At 37.1% G+C, this 14671-nt stretch overlaps 1 protein-coding gene across 1 annotated transcript in view; it reads left to right on the forward strand.

The window, feature by feature from the left end:
- Positions 1-14671, forward strand: part of Rbms3 (RNA binding motif single stranded interacting protein 3) — a 295095-nt gene that overhangs the window by 12361 nt on the left and 268063 nt on the right. The window contains exon 2 of the mRNA XM_070007501.1: positions 3199-3356. Coding sequence (XP_069863602.1) covers positions 3199-3356 — 158 coding nt within the window. The remainder of the gene's footprint in view (positions 1-3198; positions 3357-14671) is intronic.

Here is a 14671-nt window from a genome sequence, read left to right on the forward strand (position 1 = left end):
GTGTGTGTGTGTGTGTGTAGTAGAAAGGGAAATGGACTTTGGTTGGGCATTTACTACATAAAACTGTATTCCTAAAAAATTAAAGAGATTGGGCTGGGAAGGTGGCTCAGTGTTAGAGCACTTGCCTTTCGTGTAGGAGGCCCTGGGTTCGATTCCTCAGCACCACATGAGCAAAAAGAAAAAAGCCAGAAGTGGTGCTGTGGCTCAAGTGGTAGAGTGTTAGCCTTGAGCTGAAGAGCTGAGGGACAGTGCCCAGGCCCAGAGCTCAGGCTCCATGACCGGACCACCCCCCAACAAAATTTAAAGTGATAATTGTCTTTTCCAGATAGATGATTGCTTATTTTTTTGCCAGTTTCCATGGGATAAAAAGCTTGAATTGTAAGTTACATTGAAAAAATGAACCCAATAACAGGTCATATTCATCTCAAGGCTTAATAAAAATATTATGACCTATCTGAATATTTAGAGCTGAAAAATAATGGAGTTTGGTTTGGTTTCAAAATTATTTCTTGCCCTAAAATAATACTTGGAAACTAGCTTATTATAATTTTTCATTGTGTTTAAAACTACAAATCTTCTGATGATATAATATAACCTTACTAGAAAAGATTTTTTATTATGGTATGCATCTTTAAGCACTTCCTCTTCCAATTTAATTTCTTGTTTATTCTTGAATTTAAAGGTTGCTGTTCTGGTGAAAATGTAATGGCTGCATTAAAAGTTTGATATATTTTTAAATTAACAATTAGTCATTTTAAGATGGCTGTATTTTACTTTGGCAATACAGCTAAGTTTCAACATACACTAATTCTTGTGTGATCGGAGACTATTCACATATACAAATGATGCTAACAATTGTGACTTTTTCCCCATTATATTAAGCAATTCTTTTTATTGTACTGTCATCACTGAATTAGAAATGATGGACATCATTTGCATTGAAAATTCACATTTTGGGGCTGGGAAGGTGGCTCAGTGGTAGAGCGCTTGCCTTGCATGCCTGAGGCCCTGGGTTCGATTCCTCAGCACCACATAAACAAAAAGAAAAAAGCTGGAAGTGGTGCTGTGGCTCAAGTGGTAGAGCGCTAGCCTTGAGCTGAAGAGCTGTGGGACAGTGCCAGGCCCAGAGTTCAGGCTTCATGACCAGACCACCCCCCCCAAAAAAAAGAAAATTCACATTTTGTCTACGTTTGAGCATCTGATAGTTGCTTGATCTTGAGCAGCTGTCAGAATCACCTGGAGGATCTGTCCAGAAGAGATTGCTTGGTTCACACTCAAGGTTTCTAGCCAGCCCTGAGAATTTGTGTTGTTCATAAGCTCCTGATGATGCTAGTCTTAAAGTTGAGGGACCACAGTGGGTGTGAGATCCTCTGGTCTAGTAGAAGGCAAACTTCAGGGCAGTAAAACCCTGGGCCCTGACAATGGGATCAAGTTGTCTACCCTAGGTATATTTTTGTGCTGGTACTAGGGCTTGAATTCTGTCTTAAATACTTGCTAGACTTTCTCACTCAAGGCTGGCACTTGAGCTGTCTTGCAACTTATGGAGTTTTTGTTGTTGTTGTTTCTTAACTGGAAGAAACAGCCCATAAACTTTTCTGCCTAGAAGTGATTTCAAACCTCAGTCCTCAGATCTCAGCCTGAGTAGGTAGGAATTCCTACCTGAGTAGGTAGGAATACAGCCAACCACAGTGGCTCCACTATGGATTTAATAGGATATGATGTATAAACTTGAGAAATTTTATTTTACATGTTAATTTTGGATATGTTGAGTAAAATAATGCATCATGAGTGTTCTGAACACCTCACTGAAGCATCACAAACTATAGTTATGGTAATTAGAATGGTAATAGTGAAAACTAGTGGTTTGATAATAACAGTAGTGGTTACATAATAGAAAAGAATATGGTAACATCTCCCTTCATCCATGGCTTTAACTTTTGGGACTTTCATTATTATGGGGATTACTATAGTCTGAAAATGTTACATAGAAAAATTGCAGAAATAAGTTTATAACCCTAATCTATAGCAATATATAAGCTTTGAATGGAATTATACACGATGAAAACTCACTCTCTCCTGACATGGCTGTGAAATACCTTTTGGTCCATGTATCCATGTTTTATATCCTACCCTCCTGTTTAGTTACTTAATAGCCAGTCCAATTATCAACTCAAGTGTTGTCATATGGCAGTGTTCATTTTCAGTAACTCCAATGTTATTTAATATTGTCCTCCGAGTGCAAAAATAGAGATGCTGGCAACTCAGACACCCCAGAAAATCTGTAGAAGTAAAGATTCACAATGTGAAAAAATATATACATATATATGAGAAACTTGGTTAAATTTGTAGTGCTAATGAGTCTTCAGTCCATGAAATTATGTAAAATGAGAAACAAGTACATGCTGGTTTAGTCACTGCACCTCAGCATGCAAAAAAAATAGTGCACAATATGTACTTAGTTAAGATGGGAAAGGCCTTAAATTATATCACTTGGTACTCTCTGTGGTTTGTGCCCCCCATTAGTGCTCTTGGGCTAGATCACTAGTGGATAAGAGTTGGGGCTAATGTATCCATATTTAGCCTTGTTTAGTTGCAATAAAAATTGATTCCTCATTTGTAAAGAAGGCTAGACAGAAACCTTGGCTTTTAAAAATGCCATTATTTCTATGAGTAACATTCTGAACAGGAAGAGACACTTTAGTAAAAAGAACTCATAGCCAGGAGCCAATGCCTCACACCTGTAATCCGAGTTACTCAGGAGGCTGAGGTCTGCCAGCCTGGGCAGGAAACTCTTATCTCCAATTAACCACCAGAAAACTGGAAGAGGAGCCATTGTTCAAATTGGTACAATGCTAGCCTTGAGTGAAAAAGCTCAGGGATAGTGCCCAGGCCCTGAGTTCAAGTCCCACAACTGACAAAAAGAAAAGAAGTCGTTACCAGATATGGTTGTACATACCTATAATCCCAGCACTCGGGAGGCTGCAGCAGGAGGATTGCAAGTTCTGGACTAGCCTGGTCTACATAGAAGACTGTCTTAAAACAAAGAAGGCAAAGCAAGAAATAATGTCTAGTTTAAGGCACTTTCAAGAGTGTATTAGAGATTGCAGTCTTGATTATAATTTAAGTAGAAATACCTCTGCTTGTATAACATGTCTCAACATTCAGAACTTACTGAGGGCATTTCTTTCCTTCCCTTAGCAACAAGAGCAAGACCCAACAAATCTCTACATCTCAAACCTCCCCATTTCTATGGATGAGCAGGAGCTTGAGAATATGCTGAAACCCTTTGGACATGTCATTTCCACAAGAATCCTTAGAGATGCTAATGGGGTCAGCAGAGGAGTCGGTTTTGCCAGGTAAAATTCCTTCTCTCAGTAATCTGTGTGTAATCTCTCTTCCTTCCTTCTTCCTTCTAAATTCCATTTCTTTCTAATACTAGAGTCCAAAGCAATAGAAATGCAAAATAAAATGAAATAAAGGTAACTCATCAAATGTGTTATCTCACCTATCTTTATTGAAGCAAAGAATCCAGTGGAATTAGAAACACACTGTGCTTGCTAAAATGGATCTGTAGATTGTGGGTAAGAGCTTCTAATCACAACAGTATGCATGCTCAGGTCCCAGGCCTCTCTATGGTTGGAGAGAAAAAAAATCAGTGCCAATTCCAGCCAGGAATATTAATTGCCCAAGAACCCATGCAGTGACTTCGAAAGAACAGAGATGATAGTTTCTCAGTAAGAAAAGAGAAGAAAGATTTGGAAAAGCATAATGCTAGGTGCCAAAAATCCCAGAAATACAAGGAGAGGTCAAGGAGTTGTTAGTCTGTAAGAAGCTCTAGCTGTGACTTTTTTGTTGTTATTTTGGGCAGAATAAGAAAAATGTATTTCTTTCATTTTGGGGAAAGAAAGTTTTTTTAAAAGAAATTTTAACTTAAGGCGATGTTTACAAAAGAGGATCGTGGATCTTAGCCAGGAATGAAGTTAGAATGGTTTTACCTACTGGAATTCCATGAAAAGCCAAGCTAAAGAAACCACAGAAAAAAGGAACTTCCCAATCACATGGGAAATTAATAAATCCATGTCTCCCTGGCTTTCTGCAAACCTGTGTGTCCCCAGCTAACTTAATTAGCATAGATAGAAGGATTTTAGGAGTCATCTGAAGTCAGGGCAGTGAAGTCAGATGTGTCTGGCCAGAAAATACCCTACCATCATTTGGAACCCTGCTCGCTAGTGACCCAAGAACCTCTTTAGAAGAGAACAAATAGAAGATCAATATTAACTAGTATGACTTTCTTAAGGTCATGAACTATGCCTTCAAGTTCTTTATATTCTTTGTAATATTCAGTACAGAGTAGACCAGTAGACATATGCAAAATACATGACTGATGGTTAGAATAAAAATAAACAAAATTAAGAAAACCTCCTGGCTCAAATGTGTACATGAGTCATTTGCTTTCAGGATATTGACAAATGTTGACTTTCAGTCAAGGTAGAGAATGACATTCAGATGTCTGAATGATACCATGCACCCATTCCTGGTTAGAGATAACCTTACTTTCAGAAAGTATAGGGCGTTCTTTGGAATAGCTGCCATGTTTATTCCATACAATAAGTCTGTGGGAATAGATGCTTCAAAATCATTTTAATGAATTTCTCCTTTATTGGCACCTCTTTTGGCAAATAAATCTATTTCAAATTCACCAGAAGAACACATTTTCTAAGTTCTGGTTTTTGGTGGCATTTTGTTTGCTTGCTTTTTAGTTTTATGCAATAGATTATTGTACTAGGGTTGACTTAATAAAATGTGCAGACTTAAGGTGGCTTAAATAACAAAAACTAAATTATTGGTGGCTGAAGGATGGAAGTCAGAGATGAAGGTATAATTGTGGTTGTTTCTTGTGATGCTTGCTCTTTGTTTGTCGGTCCTATCTTCTCTTTTAGTCTCCATGTAGCCTTTTGTACAATTCTTATCCTGATCTATTCCTCTAATGGACACATTGAGTAAAGGGGGTTCATTCTAACTTAATTACCTCTTTAAACATTTTATCTCTAAGTTAATCCTTTCCTCAGGGACTAGGAGTTAGGACTATAACAAATGAGCTTGTTACAATTCAGGTTGTAACACAATGTTTGAGCTATTTGCTTCTCCCACATTGATCTTTGATATATGCATAGGATTTAGTTAAAAGGGATCATAACTTTAAAAAACTACAAAGCCAAATAATACACACTGCATGATCAATTTTTAATTGTGACTAATGATGTCATGAAAGAGCAAAATGTACAAGCTCTTTTTAGGATCTCGGGAAAAGTAATACTTATTGATTTATTACTGTTATTATTTACTGCTTTATTGTATATTTAGTTGTTTATTGGCTAGTGCCAAGCTTTGTACTCATAGCCTTGAATTTTCTCAGCTTGCTTGCTAGACTGGTGTTTTATCACGTGAACTAGACTGCAGCTTGGCTTTTTGCTAATTATTGTGGAAATGAAGTCTCATGGACTTTTTGCCTGAGCTTGCTTCAAAACACAGTATTCTGGGTTTCAGTTTCCTGAGTAGGTATATTAGGATTACAGGCATCAGACACCAGTGGCTGACTAGGAAAGGTGGCATTTTATTTTATTGTTTTTGTGTAGTTGATATACAGATGGGTTTCAGTTACATGAATCAGGTACAATCAACACAATTCTTTTTGGACCATTTTCCCCTCCATCACTCTCTTCCACCCTTTCCCTCTCACCCCCACCCATAAGATATCCAGTTCATTTTCAACTTAGTGTCTGGTGGGTATCAGTATTATAATTTCTCATCCTTATTCTGCCATCTGTTACCCTCCCAAATACAAACAAGGTAACAAACTAGACAAGAGGAAAAGAAAACAAAAGCAACAACAATGGCAACTAAAGGGTGTCTCTTGTTTCCTTTTTCTGGAGTTCACTTCATAGAATATTATTTAATATCATCATCTGTCCATAGCTATTGATCCTCTGTCCACCACTCCTATGTGTAGCTTCCTCTGGCTTCTGTACATTAATGACTAGGGTCATATATAATTTACCATGATCCAATTTTATTTATTTGTTTTGGTCATTCAGTATGTTTACTGTAGATTTATAGGCACATTGTAGTTAGCACAAATGAGGGAAAACATCCAGCCTATGTTTCTTTGGTTCTGTCTTACTTTGCTTAATATGATATTTTCCAGGTTTTTTCTATTTTCTAAAAATGGTACAATATCATTTTTTCTGATGAGTGGAATTCCATTATATAAATCACGTTTTCTTGATCCATTTGTCCACTGACGATGGGAAACAATGCTACAATAAACACGGTCATGCTGGTGGCCTTTGTTTGGCCTGGTTTGTGATTCATTGGCTAAATGCCCATGAGTGGAATTGCTGGATCATAGGAAAACTCTATGTTTAGTCTAATTGGAGTGAGGTGGATTGTTTTGATTTACATTTCTTTTATGGCCAGAGATGTTGAGAACTTCTTCATGTGTCTATTAGCCATTTTTTTTCCTTCATCTGAGAATCTCTCTTTAGGTCTTTATCCCATTTATTGATTGGATTGTTGTGTTTTTGAGGGTTTATTTTAAGGAGGTTTAATTTTTTGAGCTGTAAGTATATACTGGATATGAGGCCCTTGCTTGATGTATAGCTAGTGGAATCCAAAGAACATTTCTTAATATAGTAAAGGCTGTATATGACAATCCTACAGCCAGCATTGGACTTAATGGGAAAAGTTAAAACCATTCCCTTTAAAATCAGGAACAAGACAAGAATGCTCACCCTCTCCACTTCTCTTCAACATAGTGCTAGAATTCCTAGCAAGAGCAATAAAGCAAGAGAAGCACATAAAGTTGATCCAAACAGGGGAAGAAGAAGTGAATCTATCCCTCTTTGCTGATGACATGATCCTGTAATTAAAGAACTCTATAGATTCCTCACCTAAGCTACTTGAGTTGATTTGAAATTTTGGAAAAGTAGCAGGTTATAAAATCAACCCACAAAAATCAGTAGCTTTCTTGTATGCCAACAATGAGAAGAGTGATGATGAAATTAGGAAAGCAATTCCATTTGTAATAGCCTCAAAAAAATACTTAGGAATTAAATTAACCAAAGACACAAAAGACTTGTATTGTGAAAACTGGAAAACTCTGAAAAAAGAAATTGAAGCACACCTAAGAAAATGACAAAACATCCCATAATCTTGTTGGAAAGAATTAACATAGTAAAAATGATAATTCTGCCCAGAGCAATATATGAATTCAATGCAGCACCCATCAAACCTCCGACAACTTTCTTCAAAGAAATAGAGAAATCAATCCAAAAATGCATATGAAATAATAAAAGACCCAGAATAGCAAAAACAATCCTTAGCAGGAACTGCAGCATTAGATCAATATTGATACCAAACTTCAAGCTTTATTACAAAGCCATAGTAATAAAAACAGCTTGGTACTGGCACAGAGTGGGCCTGAGGACCAATGGATCAGAATAAGAGACCCAGAAATAAGCACACAAACATAAAACCATCTAATATTTGATAAGGGAACCAAAAACACAGGTTGGAAGAAAGACAACTTCTTCAACAAGTGGTGCCGGCAAAATTGGCTATCTACATGCAGAAAACTGAAGGTAGATACACATATACCACCTTTTACTAGAATCAATTCTAAATGAATCAAAGACCTCAATGTGAGGCCAGATACTGGGAAAATATCACAGGAAGAGATATGGAAACCCTAAGCCTTCTAGACAAGGGGTGAAACTTCCTAAACAAGGATCCAGAATCACAACAAATCAAAGAAAATCTGGATGCATGGGATTATATCAAATTGAAGAGCGTCTGCCTAGCAAAGGACATAAAAAGCAAGATAATTAGAAATCCCACTGAATGGGAAAAAGGTAACATTTTAAATTGGTATTTTATGCCTACTTTGGATGTAGCCTTCTTCCTATTTCAATAAATTTCTCATGTAGACGTAATAGTGAATCTTTAAAATTTCAAGTGTGATCATGTCATTATCCTGCTTACATACCTCCAATGTGGCCTGCGTGTTTTCCATTGCTGGCTTCAGAAGCATTGATGCTTCTGGAGCATCATTTTCCTTCCTGTCTTGGCTTTTCCTGCGTTGTGATCAGGGCACATACTGCCCTTGCCTGGCTTTCTCTCTCTGACGATTTCCCTGCCTTTTGCCCACTCAGCATTCAGGTGTTGACTAGAACATATCTCTTTAAAGAGTCCTTCCCTGACCTCTATCCAGCTCATCTGCAGATATATTGTTACACATACTACAAAAGTTTTATCTTTTTCCAATAAAACTTAGCACAATTGCATTGAATTTATTTACTTTCTGTCTTCCTCCATTGTGTTGCATGTTTGTTTCCTTTCCTTTCCTTCACTTTCCTTCTTCTTTCTCTGTTGGAAGGATGGAGGGATAGGTAGCTGGTGATAGATTTCAAAATTTGAGCATCCATTTGTCAGTCACATTCCTCTGCTTAACTTAGATCTCTATGCCCTAAATCATGTATTTCCTAGTTTCAGAGAGTGGCAAGTAGATTGGAAGAGAAAATATAGGTTTAAGTCAAAACTATGATTTTTTTTAAAGAAAGGAGACGAAAATATGTCTTCTTCTCCTTTGTGGGAAGCCAAAGAACTGGCTCAGAAAAGGAATTTAACTCTCCATGAGTCTTATGTTTTAAATGCTGAGGAATGGGATCTCACATGATTAACTTCATTTGATGGGATGAAAAACCAATTTTAGTTCTATCATGTGGATGTATATCTATTCACATTCCTACTTGCTTATATTTAGCATTTGTTCTGAATTTTCTCAAATAATTGTGCCAATTGTTTTAACTAACTAGATCACTCACAACTTCAACTTTGCCCAGGGTTTGTCCTGTTCTCCTATTTATTTATTTACTTATTTATTTGTGTGTGTGTGTGTGTGTGTGTGTGTGTGTGTGTGTGTGTGTGTGTGTGTGTGTGTGTGTGTGTGTGTGTGTGTGTGTGAAAGAGAGAGAGAGAGCGCGCTGGTCTTGATACTTGAACTCAGGGCCTGTGCCCTGTCAATGACCTTTTTTTTTTATTTTTTATTTTTTTGCTCAGGGCTAGGGCCTTACCACTTGAGCCATAACTCTACTCCTACCTTTGTGATGATTAATTGTAGGTAAGACTTTCTCAGACTTCCCTGCTTGATGACTTTGAATCATGAACCTCATTTTTCAGCCTCCTGAGTTACTAGGATTACAGGTGTGAGCTACCAGCACCTGGCTGGTTCCTCCTGTCTTTCTTGTCTAGACTTCCTCTTTAGAATTACTCCACAGAGAAGGTGATTTGAGTCCAGATGTTCTTGATTATGCTAGGGATCATCAAATAAGCAAATGAGGAAAACTCCTGAAATCCATACAGATGTTGTGGGATTGTACTTCTCCAAGGATCAGTTCCAGATTTGCAGCATCAACATCACCTGAGAATGTTTAGAAATGCAAAGTTGCTACCATAGATCTACTCATCAGAAGGCATGGTCAGAGAGAGAGCAATGTGGGATTTTATTCACCGATATTTGAGATACCTCTGTTGCTCTCTCTGTTAAGAGATACCTCCTTGATGAATTAATATTGGTTCTCATGTGTTTCTATTGAGTTTCTACTCAGACTTACAGGCTCATCCTGAATCTGGTTTGGTAAGTCTGTGATAGGACTCAGTCACTGAGCTTCTACCAAGTTCTCCCTCAAGGCTAGCACTGCTGATGCATAAATGATTGCTGCTGCTCCTATGTCTTCTATTTTTTTCAGATGGACCCAGTTCCTATGGATGTCTGTATCATACTTGATATCAGGCTCTTAAAAGATATTCATCACTAATCCATCTCCCCTCCTGCTCTTCAGGGTGGAGATCATGGCTAATTCTTCTCCATATTTCTTTTAGCACTTAGAATTCTGTCTCACCTAAAACAGATCTGCAGTGCATGTTTGATGATGGTTGAAATGCCTCCATTTTTTCATTTTTTTCTTTTAAAAATATTTTTGTTCAGACTATAGCCACAGCAGAGAGATAGAGAGAAAGAGAGAGAGAAAGAGAGAGAGAGAATTTGATGAGAATGATAATCTCCAACACCAAGGCAGAGAAATGGATGCGAATACTAAAATACAGTGACATCAACTCAGTCCAATTCATAAACTGTTTCTTTCTCTACACATTCACAGTACTTTTAGCATGATTAAAGGAATATGCTATTCAAATGGAAAAAGTAGCCTATAACTGTATTTAATAAATTCACACATTTATAAAAAATTGATGACAAAAGCCTAAACAGTCAGGGAACAGAGGTTCCTATCCATAATCCTAGGTACTCAAGGTGTATAGTGCATCCTTGAGCAGAAAAGCCAAATAGAGCATAAGACCCTGAGTTAAAGACTGAGTACTGGCAGCCTCCACTCCCCCGCACCCACATACCATCACCACCAGCACCTCAAACAATTCTTTTAGCAGACTTCCTTTTGAATATTATCATTGGTCACTTAAACCACCCAGTGGTCCTTCATGTGCAAGAGATCTTAAAATGCCTCTGACTAGAAAGAAATTCCCCCATTATTTTTTTTTACTTCCAAGCTACACATTAATCTTCTTTGATAACCCTCTCTTCAAAGTAAAAAAGTACCTTCATTTTATATTTAAAACACCAGAACTTCAAAGCATTCATTTGGATGCCAGTAGGGTGCACAGACAACACAATTAAAGTTTCTGAAGTTCCAGAATCTCTAGATACTGTCTGAAATTACAGACATTTTGTGTTATTTTTTATGTTTTCTTTTTTTTTTTTTTTACTCTCTTGTAACTTAAAACAACTTGGTAAGATCTACCACCCTCTAGGCAGCATTTTACAGCCAAGTCATAAACCTCTAAAAACAGAAGTTTATGGTGGGAATGCTAACAGTTGGACTCGCTCCTGCTGAGCTAGTAGTGTGGGCAGACTACATTGCTTAAGAGTGGGAGGATCAGGACATAAATCAGCCAGTCTAGAGAGACATGGCTATGTGTTCATGCTATGCATTCCCTATTCCCAGAAACATGAGACCATTTGTCCAGGAAAAAAAAATCACATTGCAAAAGTGTTAGGAGAGGCTGCTAAAGAGTGGCCCAAGGTGGTGAAGGGATGGGGTGGGGAGGGCCCATTCCCAGTTCTCCAACTTCAACATCTGGGAACACAGAACCTCTTTAAGAAATGCATTTACTGTCCCCTGGTGAGCTAAAGAGCGTGAGAGACCTTGAACACAGAGACCTTTGTGCTGTATGGCATTTTTGCTCCTCTTCAGTATATTTAATTTGATTCTCATGCAGCTTTGTCTGAATGACTGTGAACACATGGGCAGAGACTCCTGTTTCCTCTTCACTACCCTGAAAGAACAAGTTCTCTAAATAAATCATTCTGTTTCTTCTTCCTTTATACTAATTTAAAAAAAATTAAGGCTCATTAGAGGCAAATTCTAGCCTGATTACAAAAAAAGAGTACAATAGGTTTAAATTTAGTGTAAAACTTTCTGCTAATAATTCTGGACATCATTAGCATTTTATTAATTTGGTATTTATGAGCTGATACTGTGTGTGCCTTGTCTCCTCACACTTCATGAAAACAGAAGAAAAATGCTTTAGAAAAGACTATAGTGAAAAAAATATAAAGAGATTTTAAAATATCCAGCAAACATTGATAATTGCTTTTTAGACAAATGCATGACACTTTAAAATGACCATCCAGTCAAGTGCTGATGGCTCATGTCTGTACTCCTAGGTGTTCAGGAGGCTGAGATCTGAAAATTGTGGTTTAACACCAGTCAGCTCAGTAAAATTGTTGAGACTCTCTCTTACCACCAATGAACCAGCTAAAAGCGAGAAATGGTTCAAATAGTAGAGTGCCAACCTTGAGCAAAAAAGCTAAGGAACTATATCCCCAGACCCTGAATTCAAGCTCCAATACTGTCATAAAAATAAATAACCAAACCTATGAAAATTATTTTATTTTTGAACTTCAAAAAGTTGCATAAGAAGTTGCAATGTAACATGTCCATCTAAGTGTCCAGTGCTTCTTGATCAGAGTCACCCTGTGAGTTTTTACTATTTGAAATTCATTTTGATTATACCTACCTCAAGTTCAGTGTTGTGGTCAAAGTTCTTCCCTTTTACTGTGCCAGTTCATTTGCCAGTACTCTCTAAAATACATGGAACCAGGAATTCAAATGTGACCGAAAGAAATCTCTCAAGGCTAAACTTAGTGGTTATTTATTGCCAAATTTTAGTGATGTTTGCCCAGAAACAGGTTACAGTTGTGTGCATGGAGACTGAAAATAATATGACTTTCTTTCATTTCCTTTGATTTTTTTTTTTTTTTTTTTTTTTTTTTTGGTGGTTGTGAGGCTTGGGTGCTGTCCTTGTGCTCTTCAGCTCAAAGTGAGCACTCTACCACTTGAGCCACAGTGCCACTTCTGGTTTTCTGAGTGGTTTATTGGAGATAAGAGTCTCACGGACTTTTCCTGCCTTGGCTAAGATCCCCAGAGCTCAGCTTCCTGAGTAGCTAGGATTACAGGTGTGAGACACTAGCACCTGGCTTCTTTTGAAACTTTTAATCCCTCTTTTATTGTCAACAAATGTGGTTCACTGGCAGGTACATTCCTGATGCCCTTTTCATCTTTATCATCTTTGTTTCTGTTTTGTGTGTCTCTCCTTGTAATTTCTATGGGTAATTTGTTTTCTTTTGTCCTTATCTGTTTGTCTTGTTTCACCATTACAAAGTCATACCACAGGTAGAAGACTCAGAATATTGTATATATGTAAAACCTAAATAACCAACTAACCAATTAACCAACCAATCATATATATTATATGGAACCAAATGATTTGTTATTCTGAAATGTCCAGAACTTATGTCTTGCTGTATATAGACCGTTATAAACACCTGGAGAACCAAGTACTGTGAATATTTGTTTTTATATTCATATAGACTACTATAAAATGTCTATATTTCAAAATTTGTGTGATGATAAAAGATCAGTTTTTGGTGTGTCTGCCAGTATTGGGTCTTAAACTTAGGGCCAGGGCATTGTTCCTTAGTATTTTTGTTCAATCCTGATGGTCTAACATTTGAGCCATATCTCTACTTTCAGCTTTTTGCTTTTTAATTGCAACTAAGAGTTCAGTCCAAAGTCAGTCCTTATGCTGGCCTTGAATTTCAGTCCTCAGATCTCAGCCACTTGAGTAGCTAGGCGTACATGAGTGAACCTCCAGTGCCTTGCTAAGAGGAACTTTAAAGAAAGTATTTACCTGTGTGAAAGTGAATTTGGTGAACTGCATAATTCTGAACATTTTTGTCACTCAATATGCACGGGGCCTTTATGATTTCTTTGTCCCAGGTGACATTGTCAAAAAAAAAAAGAAATGTACTCATTACCTGACTTATGAAATGGTAATTCTTCTGTACAACACCTTGATAATAACAATAGAATTATTTTAAAAAGAAACAAAGAAGTGATTTCTCTGTCGCATGCCTGTTTTCAGCCCAAAGCATGACAAAGTCACTTTTAGCTTCCAGAAAGTTATGGAGATTTCAGGTAAACATCTACTACTCTACTGGCTAATAGAGACAAAAGATTTAGAAAGATGGTCCATCATCTTTTATTTAGTACCTTTCCTTGGATTAATCTATATATTTTCCACGTATCTGTGCTCATGACCATAGTTCTTCAGGTTAATGCAATAATGTGGCCTGTATCTCAGTTCTGCACCTCTTACTCATACTTTTGGAAGAGTTACTAAAATGCACATAGACTTTTTCTGTGACATAAAGTGGATTTGTTCATTTATTCACTTACTTCTCTAATAAAAATGTCGTAAGTTCTACTAAGTGCCATTACTGTTCTAGATGATATAACATAAAGGCTTATACAAAGAGAAAATATCTGTTCTTTTGGGCTGATACTGTATTGAACTATAAAGATGACCGGAAATATTCGACAACAAATATTTGATAGTTAAATACCAAATAGTATCAAATCTTAGGAAGAAGAGGAGGTAAAAGACTCAAAATGGGGCCATGTTTTGCATTTGTGGGAAACAGAAAACAAACTTTCAAATCAAATGAGGTATTTTAGATAATATATCAAGGACTAAAATATGAGGTGTAACTCAATGAGTCTGATTAAAAGTCTCCTAAAAGTCTAGAAATAAGTGTCTTAAAATAATAGTCTCAATGCATTCCAGGGGTGTTGGATGGCACGGAACTTCTATGTGAATACTACTAGAGCTACAGTAACTAATTTTCTCTGCATCTCAGTTTTTATGTGCAATTTTCTTCCATTTCTTTAACCAACATTCTTTTTCAGAAACATGGATCTGTGGCTAAAGATATGATTATAGTATTGTTCCACTGATGGCAGTCAAGTAAGCTAAATGAGAGGACCAGTTTTCAGATCCAGTAAAAGAAAAAAAAACAAAGAATGAAGACAAAGGACTTACATATTCCTTGAAAGGCACCACCTCTGTGTTTGCTTTATGTGGGTGTGTGCTAGTACAGTGGCTTGAACTCAGGGCCCCAGCACTGTCCCTTAACTTTTTCACTCAAGGCTAGAGCTTTACCACTTGAACCACAGTTTGACTGTAGGCATTTTTG

This window comes from Dipodomys merriami, unplaced genomic scaffold (assembly GCF_024711535.1).
Source record: "Dipodomys merriami isolate MVZ:Mamm:240054 unplaced genomic scaffold, mDipMer1.0.p SCAF_7, whole genome shotgun sequence".
NCBI classification, from domain to species: Eukaryota; Metazoa; Chordata; class Mammalia; order Rodentia; family Heteromyidae; genus Dipodomys; species Dipodomys merriami.